Consider the following 20705-nt stretch of genomic DNA (forward strand, 5'->3'; position numbering starts at 1 on the left):
AAAAGTCTTTACTGTATTTTTTTTTTTTAAAGAAGATGTTGGGGGTAGGAGTTTATTAATTAATTACTTTATTTTTGCTGTGTTGGGTCTTCGTTTCTGTGCGAGGGCTTTCTCCAGTTGTGGCAAGCGGGGGCCACTCTTCATCGCGGTGCCCGGGCCTCTCACTATCGCGGCCTCTCTTGTTGCGGAGCACAGGCTCCCGATGCGCGGGCTCAGTAGTTGTGGCTCACGGGCCTAGTTGCTCCACGGCATGTGGGATCCTCCCAGACCAGGGCTCGAACCCGTGTCCCCTGCATTAGCAGGCAGATTCTCAACCACTGCGCCACCAGGGAAGCCCTTTACTGTATTTTTTTAATAAACAAGCCTTGAGTGTTTAAAAATGTAGTAGAAAGCAGTTCATATTTATATTAGTTTTCTCATGGTCTCTTGACATATTGTTATTCTCTGGGGATAATAGTGATAATAATAATAATGTGAAAACAACAATAATAACTATTTAAATCTCTTTAAAATCGTTATCTCTAATCTCACATCCCTTTGTGGCAAATATTTTTATGCCCATTTTATGGTAGAGGAAGCTTACGCTTAAAGGACTTAATCACACAGAAAGTAGTTGGAAAAAAAATGGTATTCAGACTTTAGCCTCTATGACTCCAAATTATAAGATTCTCTTTTCTGTTTGTTTTAACTGTGCCATTCAGTCTTAAATAAAACACTTAAAACGTGACTCTCAAACACTGTGCCTGGACAGAGACAGGGTATAGTTGCAATGGGTGGAATTACTGCCCTTGAAATAAGAGGGCATGGTGCTGAAGTTTTTACCCTGTTCTTTCTAGAAACAGAAACAGAGGCCCCTAAAAGAAAATAGGTAAGGAAGAGCCAGGTAATTTCTTTATATAAACATGTGCGATTTGCCCTACGCATTCACTTGGGTTTGATAGCTCAGATTAAGAGGCAGAAATTAACAATTAGTTATCAAATATTTACTTTTTACTCTGGAATTGTCCCAGCTATCCAAGGCAAACGTCATTTATGAGTGCTGACTTAAAATGGAAGGAATTGAGGTTTAGAAAATGAGCAGTTAGGCACAGATTAGCCATTTATCAGATTTTAAATGGCATGTATATTAACAATCATAGATAAACATGAACAATAACAGATACCATTTATTAAGTACTTACTTATTTCCAGGCACTGTACTAGCATGCTATACACATTTACACTTAATTCTCATAACAACTTAGAGAGACAAATTCTATCATCTTCATTCTACAAATGAAGAAGCAGAGCTCAGAGGGGCTAAGCCAGCGTTGCCCAGGGTTGCACAAGTCTACTGGACTCTAGAACCTAAGCTGCGGTGCACGGCCTCTCGTACACTGTTTCAACCTTGTCATATCAGCTTTGTGTAGGGTGGTGCTGGTATGTCCAGAGTTCAGTCCCCAATTACCTTTGCACAAAGAAACATTTCTCCTTTAGGAAAGATTTTCCTATCTCAGGCTTGCTCTCTCACAAGTATACGGTAACGTGTATACACAGTCTTGATAATAGGCCCTTATTCATATAATACATTTTTATTAAACACCTATGTGCCAAGCATAGTTCAGCACACTGGGAGTACAGTGGTTTTTAAAGCTTATAGCCCAGTGCCAGAGAGACTTTCGACAAATAATCGTGCAAGTGTCTGTAGAAGCACGAAAGCATATGAGAATTCTTGGAGACAGTTGAAGGCTGAGAAGAGACTGTAAGAAGAGCACATGAATTTGATGGGTGGGAGAGGACCGGGGTCACCAACGAAGACTTCTCCGAGGAAATAATATTAAAACTGAACCCAGAAGGAAACAAATACGAAAGAATAAGGTGGAGAGTATTTCAGGGAGAGGAAAGGGCAAATGTCAAATGTCTAGAGTGGCGAACACTTGCCAGATGGCAACACACACACTTTAAAAACTTACACATAAGTGCACTGCATTTGGGGGGAAGGATGCTACTTCATGTCAGGCTTGGTGTTATATAATAGGAATACAAGGATAAATAGAGCAGGACTTCCCTGGTGGCACAGTAGTTAAGAATCCGCCTGCCAACACAGGGGACGTGGGTTTGAGCCCTGGTCCGGGAAGATCCCACATGCTGCGGAGCAACTAAGCCCGTGCACCACAACTACTGAGCCTGCGCTCTGGAGCCCGCGAGCCGCAACTACTGAGCCTGCACGCCACAACTGCTGAAGCCCACGCGCCTAGAGCCCGTGCTCCACAACAAGAGAAGCCACTGCAAGGAGAAGCCCACGCACCGCAATGAAGAGTGGCCCCCGCTCACCGCAACTAGCGAAAGCCCACGTGCAGCAACGAAAACCCAACGCAGCCCAAAAATAAATAAATTAAAAGGTTTTTTTAAAAAAAGGGTAAATATAGCAGATCCCGTCCCTGGAATAGCTCAATTTTAAAGATAAATGGTATGATGAAGACATAAACAAGAATTCCTTGGGAGTGGAAGAAGGAAGAGTGAAGGCGTCATAAACGAGGTCTTATTCAAGTTGAGTGTTGAAGGGTGAGCAGCTCATAGGGCACACTAGTGGGAGTGTTTCTGCAGCAGAAGGAATACGGTGTGTAAAGGCATGGGCAAGAGAGAACGATGTAGCCCCAGAGAGAGATGTGGGACTCCTTGTCAGAGGAGGGGCTGGCGCTGAGGCTATGGCCAGGCTGGGAATGGTTTTGTAGATCCTGTGCAGAAGTTTGGGCTTCATAGTCTCAGCCAGGGGCAAAGGTTGAGGGTGTTAGGCAGAAGCAAAATATTTAAGATGTAACTGTGGGGGGCATATGGGGTCTGAGTTATGAAATGGTGGTGGGTAGAGAAATGAGGAGACTTGTAATATTCCGAGGAAGAGACGATGAGCTTCTCAGCTAAGCCAGTGGCAGCGAGATTGGAGAGGAAGGGCCATGGGTAAGACACATTGGTATGTTTAAGAGCCCTCGGCCATGCTGAGGGTAAAGAGAACGTGTAAATACCTCTTGGCAACCCCGAGCCCAAAGAGACCTTCCTTCCTCAAGACACTGATTGCAATCTGATAAAACTGTGTTTGTCTGTCTCTCTGTATGTGTATGGAGAGACAATATTTTATCTATGTCTATATCTATTTCTGTATAGGTATAGATGTGTATCTGTATGTCTATATCGATCGATCGATCGATCAGTCGATCAATCTACCTATCCATCCATCCATCTAAAATGGCTACACTCTGGGACTTCCCTAGTGGTCCAGTGGTAAAGAATCTGCTTTCCAATGCAGGTGACGCGGTTTTGATCCCTTGTCAGGGAACTAAGATCCCACATGCCACGGGACAACTAAGCCCGTGTGCCACAACTACTGAGCCCACACTCTGGAGCCAGCGCACCACAACTAGAAAGAAGCCCACACACCACAACTAGAAAGAAGCCTGTGTGCTACAACGAAGAGCCTGTGTGCCACAACGAAAGAGCCCACATGCCACAACGAAGATCCCGCATGTCACAACTAAGACACGACACAGCCAAAAATAAAATAAATAAATAAAATAAAATATACTTAAAAAAAAATAAATAAAATGACCACAATCCGAAGTCCTTGTAGTTGTTCAGTGATCGATCTGCCCAGCCATGTTAGGACACATTATAGCCCACCACTGTCAATGAGAAGATAACCAGATGCATGCGTGACCTGCAGGGGAGGGTCCCCAGTGTCTGTAGATGCGACTGGGAACACACTGTGCTATTTGTAATCCTTTAATTAGACTCTTGTGGGTCCTGCCATTTTCTTTAAGTAATTTCAGCATTTCTGGTAAGATTGTTATACATGTTTCATGTTTATCTGTATATTCATAAACACTAGCGATAGATAGATGATAGGTAGGTAGATAGATAATAGATAGGTAGATAGATGATAGATAGATAGATAGACTCATTTGCCACAGATATGTGTCTGAAAATTGAACAAAGCTCTCTTGTCAAAATACGTAGAAGCATTTAAATTTATTTCCAAGTGCTCCTTTGTTCAAAGGTTATCACAGAAACAAGGGGAGGATCATGATGCTATTGCCAAATTCAAATCAGATTTAAATGAATTACAAGTGTTGAGCACCCCCCGTGGCAAGCTCAGCACGGGAGAAACCAGGATGACTGCACCGCCCCACACTCAGCGGCAGGCGCTGCGCTGGGGAAGCCGGCTGACCAGTGGCATCGCCGTGAGGGAAGATGCAGGAGGGAGGACCTTCGAAGCAGAGGAGACAGAAAATGCAAATACAAATATCGTGTTTAGGGCATTGATGGGAGGTTAAACAGAGAGGCGATGTAATATAATGGAAAGAATTCTGCCCTTTACTGACCACGTGACTTTCGGCAGTTTACTTAACCCTCCCCATGCCTCAGTTTCTTCATTTTTAATAGTGAGAATATTTGTTCTGTTTATCTCATAATTTGTGCAGAATCCATGAGATAATGCATGTGTAAGGAAGTTGAAAGTCATCAAGTCATATGTTAATAAGTAATACATATTATTACCTATTACACACTAATAATGATGTCATAATTGAGAACAGAAAGAACTTTCCTTTCTCCCATGTCACTCTCTGTGTTTCCTGTCTTACTGGCGACCCTCACCTTTGACACTGTCCTTACCTTTCCTCCTTTGGGAAAGTGACAGAGGACAGTGTGGGCCTGCAGAAGATGGAGGGGTTCACTGCCTGAGGCTTGGTGAAACGTTTGCATCAACCTTCACTATCCCCCTCCAGGAAACTCCCTCCTAAGGGGGGTAAATCACCTGGGGAATGAGGATGTCCCTCAAATATCTGTAGAATTTTACAAATATCTCCTAATCCAGGACCTTTTAAACTATCTGATGAAACATAACATACGTGGAACTGATAGCCCTGAATCGGGAGCCGTATTGAGCAATCTGTCCCTGGGCATCAAAGTTGCAATGTCCTAAATTCTCCTCCACTGACCAGCTATGCCCCCAACCCTCCCACCGCAGCTGTGTCCACCTTACAAACAGAGAGACTCTTGGGTCTAGAGAAAGAGAGCTTCAGATGGCCTAACACATCTGGCTAAAGCAGACATTATTCTGAGAATATTCTGGGAGGTTCACTGAAGTTGTTGCTTTCTAAAAAAGTGAGAAAAAGTATTGACATTTCTAAGCCCAGAACAATTTTTTAACAAGCTGGAAAATACTGAAAAACGAGTAGTACAGTTTTCTCAAGAGAATGCAGTGTAGTTAGAAAGTACACTATTTTTTCCCACTGTGTATTTCGGTAAAATATGTGCAAAGAAATTTCAGGCCAATTCCTAATGCAGAAATAATCCAAAGTGGGCAGATTTATAAGCCAGGTAATTTTTATTTATTTGCTCGTGTGGATTCCCTTAAGATCGCAAGTGTTCTCCATGTTACTTACGGCTTCTCCTTGAAGAGACTTTCCTCTAAGATCTCAGCAGCAGAAAACTCCAGGCTGAAGAGTTGTCTGGATCAAGCATCAGTCCCAATTCTCCTCTGCCACTGACTCAGGGTCGTTTGGAATCCACCAGCACTCTACCTGTTTGGTAATTAACAATTCATAATTAAACTGGCAGTTGGAATAAATCAGCATAGCTATAAGCTTGGAGCCTCCTCTCTCTGTTGTCCACCCTTCCTTTTGTTTTGAGAATCTGAAAGAAAATTGAGAAGAAAGTTTTAGGTATCAGAAATCCTCCATTAAAAGCTTTGCCCTCCTTAGTTTTGGGATGTGTTCAATCTGTTCTTTGGATCTTTCTTTCAAAGAGCAATTAAGCAGGTACCCTTGTCAGCCTTGTGCCAGACACTGAGGAAAAGAGAGGTGGGTGTCATTCCATCCTTTTCCTCCAGCACCTCACTCTCTAGGTAAAGAGACAGGCATAAAATATCAGCTGTAAGTACAACACGTTCAGTCCCCACCCCAGGTGGGGAGGTGGGAGATTCTCTTTACAGGATTTGGGGAGAGGTTAGGGAAAACTGCAAAGGGGAGGTGACCTTTGATGTCCCTTGAAAGATGAGCCGTGTCTTTTCAGGTAGGAAACGAAAAGAAGAAGAAGAAAAGCAAAGGTTTTGAAGGGCCTGTGCCTCCGCCGTGTTCCCAGGGGAGCTGGGTCCAGAGTGTTCAGTGAGCGGCCTTAGTGAGGACGCTGCCAGGAAGAGGCTTGTCGCTGGGTTGGGGTTAGACTGCAGAGGGCTCAGGTCAGGGAAAATAGGCTTGTGCGAAGCCTGGGGGGCACGGTGAGCTAAGGGAGCGAGTAGCGGGGCTAACAGTTTGATGAGATTATTGCCTGAAAAGATCACTCTGGTCACATGGAGGGGGCAGGTTGGAGGATCCAAAATTGGAAAGAGGCCAGGTGGGATGGTCCAGGTGGGAGGTTGTTGCAGTTGACCATGTGGAAATTGGAGAGAAACCCAACTAGGTTGAGGGCGATGAGAAGTAAGATTAGAGAAGGAATCTAGGTATTTTCCGATGCCCAGCTTCAAATTGAATTAAAAATCAGGCCTGGAGGTAGGACAAGGTAGACAGCAAGACCAGGGGTCACGTCAGCCTTTGTGATGCTGACAGGTAAATGGACGTGGACCTGGCCCATGAGAGGACAACAGTCTGTTCTGAAAGATGGCATCATTGCTGTTGTCATCCTTGTCACCACTGTCATCCTAGCAGCTACCAGTGATTGCTTCCTTTCTACCAGGTGCCCTGGTCAGCCATGGTTTAATTGAAACCTCATAACATGAGTTTAGCTACTGCTGTCACCTGTTTCACAGGTGAGGAAAACAAAGCCTGAAGAGATGAAGACAATTCACCTTGCCCAGATCACTCAGCAGCTGAGGAGCTGGGCTCCAGAGCTCTGCTCCTAACTACTCGGACGTGACACCATTACAAATAAATTGTATAATGTGATCTTAGCGTAACAGTAGTAGCCGGGGCTACCATTGCTGGTGGAGTCTAGGGGAGAAAGCAATTAATGCTGAGTGGGAGAGTCAGTGAAAATTTAACCGAGTTGCAAAGGATACATTTTAAGGAAGGAGCAAGAATTTCCAGGAAAAGAAATGTGATTTCCAGGAAGAGAAATGTGAAAGAAAATAATTCCCGGACCGCACAACCTGTGTGAGGTCAAAGAATTCAATAGTCTGGAGTGCTCGGGGAATGGTAACTAATCCAGTGCGGTTGAGGCTTTGTGAATGAGTCATTGGAAACAAAGGCTGAGCTGGGGATCACGTGTGTGGTTCCTGCATAAGCCAGGGGTTCCACTAAAAGGAATGAACACACGGGTCCGATAGGAACTCTTAGAAAACTTTGTATTTTCCCTTTGGTTCTGCTTTTCCATCAACCATCAGTTATGCCTGTCTCTTCAGTTACTGTTTCCCCAGAACCCCACACACACACCTGCATCGTGGTACATCCAGACATTATGTAGAGCTGCTTCCATGAGTGCCCTATACATGCTGTGTTAATGGTCACATCCTTGGCGAATCAAGCATAAAACTCTAAAATTTATTATTGAGAATAATATTTATTTTTAAAAACATGCTGTATGAATATTTATAGGCTAACACCTCCTTTTGTGCCAAGAATCGTTCTCATATATTTCTTTTCCCCTCTGTCTCCTTACAGTTCCTCCCCAGATCATGAATATCTCCTCAGACGTCACCGTGAATGAGGGGAGTAGTGTGACCCTGCTGTGTCTTGCTATCGGCAGACCTGAACCAACGGTGACATGGAGACACCTGTCAGTCAAGGGTAAGTCATTTACTTGGAGGAAGTTTTCAGAGTTGGTATATTGAAGACTTGCTTCTAATGCACAACAAAAGTTCAAGACTCAGAAAGCAATGCTGTATTTGTAACATAGTGATGGAAGAACAAATAGATTACATGCATCAGTCACCGGGTATTCCGTTCTAAAGAAGGGTTTGTAGAGAACATTTACTGAGTTATTTTCTCTGTCCTTTTTATGACCTTAGAAGACTTGTGTTTTCCCAACTATGAAGGACAGAGATGCCATAAGAATAACTTCCAACAAAGATGCTAATGTCTCAAGGTGGGGACGCATGGGTCAGTGGGTTGTCTGTCCTTTCTTGAAGTAGAGGGCTAGAAAGCTAGACTGTGCACTGAAAATGTTGGTGTTATTTTGTGCATCCAGGAGAAAAAGGATCTCCTTCTCAGTGCTTTCAGGACACTTACCCAGAGTGGAAGAAGGATGCTGGAAATGGTCAAGTGCCTGTGCTGGGCGCTCAGTGATTGGTATTAAAACATTAGTTATGATCATCTCCAACTTAATAGGAAGGGAACCAAAAGGACAGTGGACCTTATCCCTTTGGAAATAAAACTTACTCTAAGTTGAACTTGAGAGATGGGCAAAGAGCCACCTGATGTATTTACCCTGTTAACAGAAACTGATTAATTCTATAAATTATACAAGAAACAAGTGCTTTCTCAGGCATTAGAAAATATAAACATGAAACCCAGTTAAAAGGAAAATGTGTGGAGTATGCCTGTGTGTGATATAGAAAATAATATAAATCTAGAGGAAAACTAGGAATAAATCTTAGTAATGTTGAGCTAGACAAGGACTTGCTAGTTCACTCAAAGCTCTAAGCATAAGAGAAAAACGATAACTTTGCTTTTGTATTATTTTCCTGTGATTGCCATAGCAAAGTACTACAGACCTCATGGCTTAAACAACAGAAATGTATTTTCTTATTGCTCTGGTTGCTAGGTGCCCATGATCAAGGTGTAGGCAGGATTGGTTCCTTTTTTTTTTTTTAAGAAGATGTTGTGGGTAGGAGTTTATTAATTTATTTATTATTTATTTTTGCTGTGTTGCGTCTTCGTTTCTGTGCGAGGGCTTTCTCTAGTTGTGGCAAGCGGGGACCACTCTTCATCGCGGTGTGCGGGCCTCTCTTGCTGCGGAGCACAGGCTCCAGACGCACAGGCTCAGTAGTTGTGGCTCACAGGCCCAGTCGCTCCGCAGCATGTGGGATCCTCCCAGACCAGAGCTCGAACCCGTGCCCCCTGCATCAGCAGGCAGACTCTCAACCACTGCGCCACCAGGGAAGCCCAGGATTGGTTCCTTTTGAGACCAGTGAGGGAAACTCTGTGCCAGGCCTCTCCCCTAGCTTCTGCTGGTGTTTCCTGGCTTGTAGGTACATCACCCCAATCCCTGCCTTCATGGTCACATGGCCTTCTTCCTGTGTGCATCTCTCTGTGTCAAATTTTCCCTTGTTATAAGGGTAGCAAACACATTGGATTGGAGCCCACATTTATGACCTCATATTACCTTAATTACCTCTATAAAGACCCTATGTCCAAATAAGGTCACATTCTGAAGCACTGGGGTTAGAACTTCAAGGTATCTTTTGGGGGCGTCGGGGTGGAGGATGAAATTCAACTCATAACTGGCCTCATCAATATTGAAAATACCATTAATAGTAAATGAAAAGACAAGCCACAGATTGGGAGCAAACATTTGCCATCCATATACCTGACAAAGAATTTACATCTGTGCTGTATGAAGAATTCTTACAACATAATTCTAACCACCTACCTTGAAATGAACCAAACACGGAAACAGACAATTCACAAAAAAATATATATGAATGGAATAAGAACATGAAAATATGCTCAACATATCTATCATAGAAATGAAAATTAAACTGTAATCAGATTCCACTACACAACTACTAGAGTGACAAAAATTTAAGAGACTGACAATATCAAGTGTTGACGAGGATGTGAAGCAACTGAAACTCTTATACATTAACCGTGGGACCACAAAATGGTATTGTCACTGAACTTAGTTTCAGTAGCTTGCCACTCTAAAGCTAACAATTCGAGAGGCAAATGTCGGTAGAAAGGAAAGGTGCTTTAATCACGAAAGCCAGCAATCTAGGGAGATGGTGGACTCATGTCCAAAGACCAACTCTGAAGATTCTGCTCAGCCAGGACAGTTTTTAAAGGGAAAAAGGGGGGAAGAATCTCAGTGAATCATTTAAGCAGGAGTTCTGCGTCATGCTCCGTTGCATGCAGACTGGCTGACTCTCTCCTCAGATGTCATCTGCCTTCAGGGTTGCTTGGGGGGGCTATTGGGGTAAAGAGCTAGTCTCACTTCTTTTTATCTAGGAAAAGAACCAACAGGTTAGACTAGGCATGGTGTGCATTCAGGAGAGCATAGGTCAGGAGTTAGTTTAAATTGCCTAGTGATCTCATTCCTATAATTAGGGTCTTTTAAGGTTAGAGGGGAACAGAAATGGACAAACAGGAAAGGGGCAAAAGTGTTGCTATCAGTATAAGTACTATGGAAAACAGTTTAACACTTTGTTAATAAAGTTAAACATACACTCAGCATATGACCCAGCAATTCCACTTCTAGGAATTTACCGAAGATAAATGAAAACACATGTCCACAGATATACATTGTACACAAATGTTCATAGCAGCTTCATTTATGATAGCCTCAAACTATAAATAAGCCAAAACCCTCAACAGGTAAATAGTTAAATTGTGGTAAATTTAAGCAACAGATGGTTTCTCAGAAATTAAAAAGAACAAACCACTGATACATGTAACAAAATGGATGAATCTCGAAAGCATTCTGCTAAATAAGAGAAGCGGAAAAAAAAAACAGGTACTTTATGATTTCATTTATATGAAATTCTACAACAGGCAAAAACTAATCTAGAGTGACTAAAATCAAGTCAGTAGTTACATAGGGTTGGGGTTTTTGGATAATTGACTACAAAGGGTACAAGGGACTTTTTGGGGTGATGGAAATCTTGAGCACCGTGGTCGTTATATTGGTGCTTAAATTAGTGAAAACGAATCAACGCTACACTAAAAATGGGTGCATTTTGTTGTCTTTGAATTAAATCTCAATAAAATTTGAAAACTATACCTACAGAGATATAGGAAATAATGACCTGAAAATGTACCCCTAATGTGGAACATTTATTAGGTGAGAAGCATTCACCACATGAAAGACTGGATGTGCTACTAGGAGCATTATTCAGACTTTCACTATCTCATGTTCCCTATGTACATTGAGAATACATATTTCAGCCCCTGCCTTGTTAATGATAATAAATCCACCAGACATCCTTTGTGTAAAGACCTCAGGTTTGAAATCCAAAATGTCAATATTATAAAGTAATATTAACAAGAGTATTAAAGGAGGTATAAGAGATATCACAAAGCTCAACTTTAATATAAACACAGCCGTAGCTTGTGTTCCCAAAGATACAAGCTCCATCCGTGGAAATTTTGCTTAAAGTCAGGGGGAATTTTGATTTACATTATACACAGAAATATGTCTAACCATCAGACTGATTTCAGTGCATTTATGTGATCCTAAACACATAGTTTTCTCAGCCTAGGAATCTTTTGGAAGGTGCTTTGACTTTGTGGAACTGTTTTAAAGCAATTCTTTATAATGGTTCCATGGTAAGGGTTCCCTCTTAAAATAAGAAAGATTCAGACATATTCCTAATCTTTTATATAACATAATAGTTGCAATGCAGCCTCAAAAAAAATCCCAAATTGACATTCCTCTCTCCTCTTTAAGTCTCCCAGCCTGTGTTCAGCTTTCAAGTTCCCGTTTGTGTTTTCATCGCTCTGGCCTTCACTTTGCCGTCTCTGATTTCCCCTTTTGTCTTTCTTCCCCGCCTCTCAGTGACATTTAAACATTTAAACTCAAAGCATCATTTCCCGAGTTTGAAAAGCACTAGAACCTGGAGGATTTGCACGTTTAAAATTTGTACCTGCAGGGTGACCACTAATATTTATTTTTAGAAGGACACACCTTCTCACTTGGAGTTGGGGCGACTTTGGGAAGTTGCTTTCAAAGGTTTAGAAGAGCAGCCAATATAACTTGAACAACAAATAGCATTTTTAAAACAATTGACTGTTTAGTTCAGCAAGCAAGAGTAAGAAATAGAAGTTGTAATGACATTTCCTTTGAAATTCCAACAAAATTACATCAGAGAACATAGCCCCCTAGACAGCTGTGTTGTAATAATGTTAATGCAACCTTTGAAAACTATTGTTTAAATTTGGGGATCTGTATAGCAGGAGTGAATAAACAGGCTTCCATTTAGAAAAAGAATATTTTAATGGGCAGATTATTAAAGATTAAGAATAGTGGTTATGGTTTAAAATGACAGACTAAGCACATGACAATTTCTATAAATTATAGAAAAAGGTAAAGACAAATGAACTCATAAATCCATGATCGCACTAGAAAATAGTAATCATTTGTGGATTAGAAATAATGAGGAATCTCTGAAATAGAAAAAGTACGTAGACATAATGAAGGAAAAAATGCAGCTCTAAAGAAAAAACAAAACAGGAATACGATCTATGGCTGAAATGGTAGTTGAAAAAGGAAGCATTTTAGGTCATGGTAAAATGTTAAAAACTGATTGGAGCTGAGGGTAGGCAGGGAAGGGAGCCCTGAGGGCATTTTCCGATTTCCATGATGTCAGTAGTCCCATCCTTGCCACTTTCCTTGGAGCCCCCTTGAAGTAACTTGGTTTTTAAGGTATCTTTAGGTTTTTATTTCCTCTTAAAAACAAACAACATTGTAAATCAACTATACCTCAATTTAAAAAAGAAAAGAAGGGCTTCCCTGGTGGCGCAGTGGTTGAGAGTCCTCCTGCCGATGCAGGGGACACGGGTTCGTGCCCCGGTCCGGGAGGATCCCACATGCCATGGAGCGGCTGGGCCCGTGAGCCATGGCCGCTGAGCCTGTGCGTCCGGAGCCTGTGCTCCGCGATGGGAGAGGCCACAACAGCGAGAGGCCCGCGTACCGCCAAAAAGAAAAAAAAAGAAAAAAAAAGAAAACAAACAAGCAAACCCCAAGCAAGTCCTTCTTATGAAAGCAGGGTGAAAGGTTTGAACAAAAAAATCACCGTGACTCCAGTTGTGGATATAAAGACTCCTAGTGTTTCTGTCCAGACTAGATGTGCAGCTGGAGTCCTCTGACCCCCAGTTCCCTTTGCAATACTGACAGGTGCACCAGGATTCCCAGAAACTAGGAAGGCATCCCCACAGCACATCTGCCTCACTTCTGAGGAAAGCTGGAGGTTTTTACAGGATCATGATTAGTAACACTGGGAACATCTCAAAGCAAAGTGCTAAGTACACACACATTCGGGGGGGCGGGGTTTGCATTTGACCAAGTATCTGTTCTTTAGCTTTAGATATAAAAGTTATATCTAATCTATTTTCAGCAGCAGATGATGGGCTCTTTAAAGTGTATATATATATATTCATATGGATTTGCTGGAGAATACGGCTCTTGTTTAGTAGACTTCACACGTAGGATCTGCTCTGACTGACCCACAGCTTAGAAACTAGGATCATGATGGAACCCCAGGCCAGGGAAAAGTGGGCAGTCCCCACACAGGTAGCCAAAGTGGACTGGCAAGGAGCCAGTGTGTTTGGGATACACTGTGACACAGGTGGGTTCCAAGAATGATTTTCTCTTCCCTTCCTGAAGGACAGGAGAAGCAGCTCTGGGTCAGCATTCGTTGAATGCAAAAGTATGAATAATGGGAAAACCATGTTGGAAGAGGGAGTAGCGGAGGACACAGCCCAGGCCGTTCGGTTGGAAGGAGGGTCTTCTTTCCTTCTTAAGGCGCCGTAATAATCCACTGCAGTGCTTGCACACCTGGCCCCATTTCCAATGACGTATTTGGAAAGACCAGATGTTTGGGGAGAATAATAAAGTCTTCTTTCCTGTTTCCTCTCCATGGAGATTTTAAGATGACAGCTACTCACCTGTGAGTGAGTTGCTGCTACAATCGACTCCTATACAGTAATACCTCAGGGAGCAAGAGAATGAGTTATTTCACAGAAGTGAATTTTCCAGGTAACCAAAGCTGATTCCTTTATGCATTGACTTGAGTCATCTTTAATGGAAGCAGATTAAAAATGGATTACGCTCATCTCTGTTGCCTTGAGGAGAGTGGATGGCATTTGGCCTCACTTTTAAAATGTAATATCAACATCGTGCATACCAATTGTTTGTGTCTCACTGTTTGAGGTCTGGATAACAAAGAACATGGCCCTAAAATACTGCTCAAATTCTTGTTTCAGTTTTTTATAGTTCCTCTATCTTTTCTTCCTTCTCTCAAATCGGAGGATTGTCAATGCTTCCTAAAGAACGCGTGTGCCTTTTACTCGTGTTTCTTCTATCTACTTCTAATTTGTCGTGTCCATATAACCAAGGGGATGCGTCCTAAGTAAGAACGTAGTATGGGGGAGAGCCTTCTCTGAGGAAAGGCCGTGAGCTTTCAGGAATAAGTGGTAAGTGGCGCATATGCTGGGGGGAGTGTGGGCAGCTTTGTTCTAGACGTATGAGGTTGCTAGACCAGTGAATTCCATATAAGAGAAGAGGGATAACTCCAGCAAAATCATCATCCTTGGTTCTGACCTAGCTGAGCAGGTCTTTCTCTCCTGCTCACTGTGCTAGGTATTGAGGTTAGGAGATGTACTGGTCCCAGAATGTTTCTACCGCAGCTCTTATTTTTCGTGCTAGAAATTCTTGAGAGGAAAGTCTTAAAAGAAATTGCCAGGTCCTTAACATTACAAATAAAAGCAGTGCTAACTCTCCCTCGTATGAAGGCGTCGGTTCCTCATGGCTGGCAGAAGCGCTAACTCTCCCTCACGTGAAGGTGTCGGTTCCTCATGGCTGGCAGGGTCAGCTTCTAGATGGAACTAGACTTCAGGCCCTTATGACCTGGGATTGAAATCTGGCCTGAGCCTTGACAATCTGAGTGACTTTAGAAAAATCATGTCATCTCCAGGATCCCCAATCTCCTGGACTGCAGACTGGGGCTATTTACGCCAACTTCCTCAGATATTACAAGGACCAAAAGAAAAAATGAATGGAAGGCTTGTGATTGCACTGGACACACATATATGAGTTGCCCAGCAGTTTTCTAAATTGCTGTTGTGCCATGTTTTAATTAAATTACTTCTCAGAATCCTTGTAGCTTATAGTCAGCCTGAGAACTCATTATGTTAGCATCATGCTTATTGCGTGTCAAGACCCGTTATACACTTTACATGTTTTAACTAATTTAATGTCCCAGCAGCCCTGAAAGGAAAGTGCTAATATTCATAATTGTGCTTTTCTTTTTACGTATTATTAGGCCCATCATTATGCTTATTCCTATCTCTGTCTTTGTCTCTTGTTCCTCAACATCTTGGGTCATTCATTAGTGATTCAGTACCTCTCTGCTACGTCTAAAAATTCAGAATGACATAGCAGTTTTATTTGTAATAGACAAACTTGGAAACAGTCCAAGGGGTGACTTGTTAGACAAACTATGTCGCATCTACACCTTGAAATGCATTTCAGAAATAAAAAGAAGTGAACTGTTGGGGCACTCGACATCCTGGGTGGGCCTTAGGGCATTATACAAACGCAAAGAGTCAGTCTCAAAGGGTGGGGATACTGTATGATTCCACTTTTATAACATTCCCCAAATGGGAAAATTGCAAAGATGCACAGCATATCAGTGATTGCCAGCAGTTGGGGCGGGGAGGGAAAGGGGCTGCACGAAGCAGTTGCTTTGCAGTGAAAGACTGGCTCCATGTCTTGATTATTGTGGTAGTTAGATGAATTGATAATGTGTGATGAAGTGTTCGAATTCTACACAAAGACATAAAAAATGAGTACATGGGGCTTCCCTGGTGGCGCAGTGGTTGGGAGTCCGCCTGCCGATGCAGGGGACGCGGATTCTTGCCCCGGTCCGGGAGGATCCCACATGCTGCGGAGCGGCTGGGCCCGTGAGCCATGGCCTCTGGGCCTGTGCGTCCGGAGCCTGTGCTCCCGCCATGGGAGAGGCCACAACAGTGAGAGGCCCGCGTACCGCAAAAAAAAAAACAAACAAAAAAAACAGAGTACATGCAAAAACTGGTGGGATCTAATCCCCATCACGTGGTTAATTGCTTCGTGCCCTCATCAGTTACCTGGTTTTGATAATGCGCTTTAGTTACATAAGATGCCGGCCACTGGGAGAGCTGGGGATGAGTACACGGGACCCCTCTCTACTATTTTTGCAACTTCTTGGGAATCAATAATTATTTCAAAATAAAAAGTTCAAACTAGGAATCATAAATACAATGAACCTCTAGGTTTCCACTAATAACAGCTTACGTAAAAATGTACTGTTTATGGAATATTTTCACACGCATCGTTTCAAGTGACTTTATAGCAACTTTCTAAATAGATCCAAGAAGAAATATTCTACCTATTTCCCAGGCAAAGAAACAGACTTGAAAACGTTAATGGCGAATGACTCACAGTAACTAAGGTTACTGTGAAAGGACCCTCATCCCTGTTTTTCAAGTCTCGAGTTCTGTCCGCTGTACAAAGATGGCTCCCATCCCTTGAGGGTGGAACAGGTACAATATAAGGTGATATATTTTATCAAATTCTGCTTGTTATCTGGGGCACCCAAGGGTGCCCATGTGCTTACATTCTCCTCTCTAATTCCACACCTACCTTCCTGTGTCTGGACAGTTTCTAGCCACCACTCAGTACTGTGCTAAGAAAAAAGCCTCCAAATGAAAAGCACTTCCCTGCCATTGTCTGCGGCAGGTCTCTGTTGTTACTCTGCTTCAATTAAAATAAACCCACTGAGACCTACCAACCTCATTTCTCTTCTAAGCCATCCCAGGTGCGAGTTCCGGCCACTAACAGGAATTGCCTATTAGTTGACCCACTGCCTCACCCACTCCTGCTCCTACTTCTTTGTCTCCCTGCGAGGCAGCCAGGATCCTTGTTTCTAATCTGAAGTTGTGTTTAGAGCCTAATTAATCCCCGGAGTGTGAGAAAGAGGTGTCTGAGATGAGAAATCAAGGTTATCCATATCTTGTTCAGTGGAACAGTTATGGGCAAACAAGCTGTTCCTCTCATATTTTTGCAAAGCAAATTTATGTTCACTAACTTTGGTTCTTGTTGTAAATGAGAAGTGTGTGAAGGTCTAGCAATGCGCTTTTCACCATATGGGTGCCCATATGTTTTCCTCTTTTGCTTGCGTACATTTTCGCTTTGGCATGCACATATGCCTGTATTTTTGCAACTTAACAATATTAAAACTAATCCCATTTATGCTCCTTTTGGGTGAGTTGATTGAGTCATAAATTCCTGAGAATCTCTTCTTTGGGAGGCTGAAGTTGTTTTGTGTGAGCAGGAGGAGGGCAGAGCGAGCTATCCTGGCAGAGGGATGCAGGCAGCCAGCATCCCTGTGGAGCTGATGGAGCTGATGACCCTGACCCTGGCTCCAAAGTGGGGAATCAAACCCTGGGACACTAGGAATGTGGGCTCATGTGCCTTGGTAGTCTCTTCCTCCCTGGGAAGAAGGCTTCACTAAGAAACAGAAAATAATCCCCCAGGGGTCTCTTTCTGAGGGTCCAGGCGAAATAACTTACCTTAGCGCAAGCAGTCATGATGTCTTGAGCTGTTACTCTTTTTCTTTTTTTTTTTTGCGGTACGCGGGCCTCTCACTGTTGTGGCCTCTCCCATTGCGGAGCACAGGCTCCGGACGCGCAGGCTCAGCGGCCATGGCTCACGGGCCCAGCCGCTCCGCGGCATGTGGGATCTTCCCGGACCAGGGCACGAACCCGTGTCCCCTGCATCGGCAGGCGGACTCTCGACCACTGCGCCACCAGGGAAGCCCTTGAACTGTTATCCTTGATGTGCGACTGTACTTAATGCTACTCACATTCCTTACACAGAGTTGATCAACCATGTATATCAGAAATGGGGCAGCTAGAAATTAGGGCTGCCCTGAAGGAAACTTAGCTTCTTCCCTCGGCTTTTTAGATACTAAAAATAAGAATGGATATTAACATGTCCTATACCAAGTGAAAAGCGCAACTAACTCAAATGTAAAGTTGGAATTGGAAATGCTACCTGATGTTTGTTGTAAGATGGTGTTGGTATTTCTCTCTTCTGCATGAATTCATTCATTCCTTTGCTGTATCAAGAATATTTGCTTGCCTCTATAGCAGCCCTGGTGTGTAAAACAGACAGGATTCTTGCCCTTATGGAGTTTAGAGTCTCGTCAGGGAGATAGTCATTATTCGGATCACCAAGAATATGCAATTTCTGAGTGTGGTAACTGCTATAAGGACGAGTGGCCGGGCAGTATGAGCTAGACAAGGGTAAGTCTTTCCTGAGACAGTGATGCTTTAACTGACATGGTAGATGAACAGGAGGGACTTCTCTGGTGGTCCAGAGGTAGGACCTGTGCTTCCACTGCTGGGGGCCCAACTTTGATCCCTGGTCAGGAAACTAAGACCCCACAAGCCATGTGGTGCAGCAGGAAAAAAAAAAAAAAAATGAACAGGAGTTAAGTAGGGACAGGGATGGGGATATGGTCATGCTCTGGGGCCAGATTACGTGGAAACCTTCCAGGTGAGGGGAGGCAGCATGTGCAAATGACCTGAGGTGAGGGGGTGTGTGCTGCTTCAAGAAAAAAAAGAACTGCATCTTTTTATTCCTAAGTCAATTTTTGTTTTATTAGAGGAAAAATCATTTTAAGTTTATTTTCACATGACAGAGAAAGATCAGAAATATTTCAGTTGCATTTTACCCAAATTAATTGCTTATTCAGAGAACTTGCATTTTCCCCTATGACAAAGTAATTCTTTTTTTTTTTTTTTCAATTTTTAAAAATGGAAGTATAGTTGATTTACAATACTGACCAAAGGGGAAAGCTGTAGGAGGGGCGAGGGCTGGGGAAGGATAAATTAGGAGTTTGGGATTAACATATACACACTACTATATATAAAATAGATAACCAACAAGGACCTACTGTATAGCACAGGATACTCAATAGTTTGTAAAACCTATAAGGGAAAAGAATCTGAAAAGAAAAAAAATATATATATATATATGTATGTATGTATAACTGAATCACTTTTCTGTACACCTGAAAGAACCGTGTCTTGAATGTGTAGAAGGCAGGAGAGACCATGGGCTGGGGTCGGGGAGTCAGGGGCCAGGTCACACAGAGCCCTTTACAGAATTTGGTGTTTATTCTAAAGTCACTAGAAAATGCAAAGACAGTTGCGAGTAAGAGGGCTTGGAAATGTGATGTTCTTATGTCTGGCTTTAACCAGGAACAATGCATGTCTGATCTACTCATTATCTATGTAAATCTGGCAGATCACTAAACCTCTGTCTCAGTTTCACACAATCAACCAGGAAGGAGTTAGTAATAATATGTACCCTTGTGGAGGAAGGGAGAATGGAATTCGGAAGTATCTATTCCAAATGCTTTTTAGATTATAATGTAAAAGGGGATATTAACATGTATCACAGAAAGTGAAAAGCCCAACTAACTCAAAAGTAAAATCAGAATTGGAAAGGCATCCAGAGCTGCTTGCCTTCTGTTGTAAATCTTTCTCTTTGCTATTGCCATGTCAGATTATGCCATTGAAATCTGATAAAATTGAGACCAGCTTTACAAGTACTGTAGATCTAATTGGCCTCAGCAGTGGGTCCACAGTGACTTTTGCTTCTGAACAAAATTGTAGGCTTCAATAGAAAATAAGCAGCCTGCCTCCATGCTCACGTACTGCAGCCACCTCTGGAGATAATGCACTTTAATTTAGACATGGAGCTCCTTCATCTGGACAGATGTTGAAGGAGCGTCAGAGAAGTTTGTTTCCTCCCTACCTCCTGGACGAGCCCCCTTGATGGTGGATTGAAAGGACCTCAGGGCCAGCTGTGAGCACCTGCAGTTCTTGGTGTTGCTTTTCCACAGCCGTTTACATCTCTTTCTAAAAACCTCTACATCTCTAAAAGGAGCCAAAGTTCCTATAAATCATCTTTTCTTGCTCAAGCTATTTTAAATTGGGTTTCTGTCACTTACAGACAAAGTAGTTCTGGTTAAATTCACCATATGATGGCCAAGCTGCAGGTAAATGAGTTGAACAGAGCATGGTCCCTGCTCTGAGCCCAGAGCGGAGCAGGGGAAGGACTCATAAACCTGACATTGCTATATGGTGTGGATGGTGCCACGCTACCTGAGATAGCCTCTTTCTCATAGAAACGAGACAGGGAAGGGGATGCCTGGGGTCCTCGTTCTCCATCATGGGTCAGGGAAGACCCTGGAAGTTGACTAGGGAGCCCTGGGTGGGTTGCTGAGGGGCTTCCATGTCTAAATCAGCTAGAATCAGGCTGAGACAGACACACGCCAGTACATCGGGTGCACAGCATTCATCCAGGTGACCACAGGGGCTGTGGAGCAGGCTGACCAAGGTGGAGGCACCGAGGATACAAGGGTGGCCACACCCAGCCTCTGTGCTCGCCCAGCTCTCTCGCTGCTCCGGGACCAAACACCTGGTTTGTCTTAATGTATTCACTCACTGGTTCACTAACTTTTCTCTGAGATGGTGTGCTCCATCCCAGCCAGAGGAGATACCTCTCCCCTCCCTGCACATAAGAGTACAGGTACCCGGCTTAAACGTTTGTGATGTTCTCTGGCACCTAGCGCAATGCCTTGTGACCAGAAGGTACCTATTGAATGACTGCATGCTTATCTGTCAATCTTGCACCTATCTTACAGAAGAAGCCAGAGGAAAATAAAGCAGAGGGCTGTAGGGGTCTGCCTAGAGTAGCCTCCAGATCTGGGAAGCATTGTTTGGGGGATAAAGGGGGAGTTTGGTGTGTGA

The 20705-nt window shown here is 43.1% G+C and overlaps 1 protein-coding gene across 3 annotated transcripts in view; it reads left to right on the forward strand.

Moving 5' to 3' along the window:
• Positions 1-20705, forward strand: part of OPCML (opioid binding protein/cell adhesion molecule like) — a gene marked incomplete at both ends in the record, with an annotated part of 1080793 nt that overhangs the window by 967954 nt on the left and 92134 nt on the right. For all 3 annotated transcript variants that reach the window (XM_082844274.1, XM_082844276.1, XM_082844275.1), the window contains one exon: positions 7632-7757. In XM_082844274.1, coding sequence (XP_082700400.1) covers positions 7632-7757 — 126 coding nt within the window. The remainder of the gene's footprint in view (positions 1-7631; positions 7758-20705) is intronic.

The sequence above is a fragment of the Leucopleurus acutus genome (assembly GCF_964270905.1).
Source record: "Leucopleurus acutus genome assembly, chromosome: 8".
NCBI classification, from domain to species: Eukaryota; Metazoa; Chordata; class Mammalia; order Artiodactyla; family Delphinidae; genus Leucopleurus; species Leucopleurus acutus.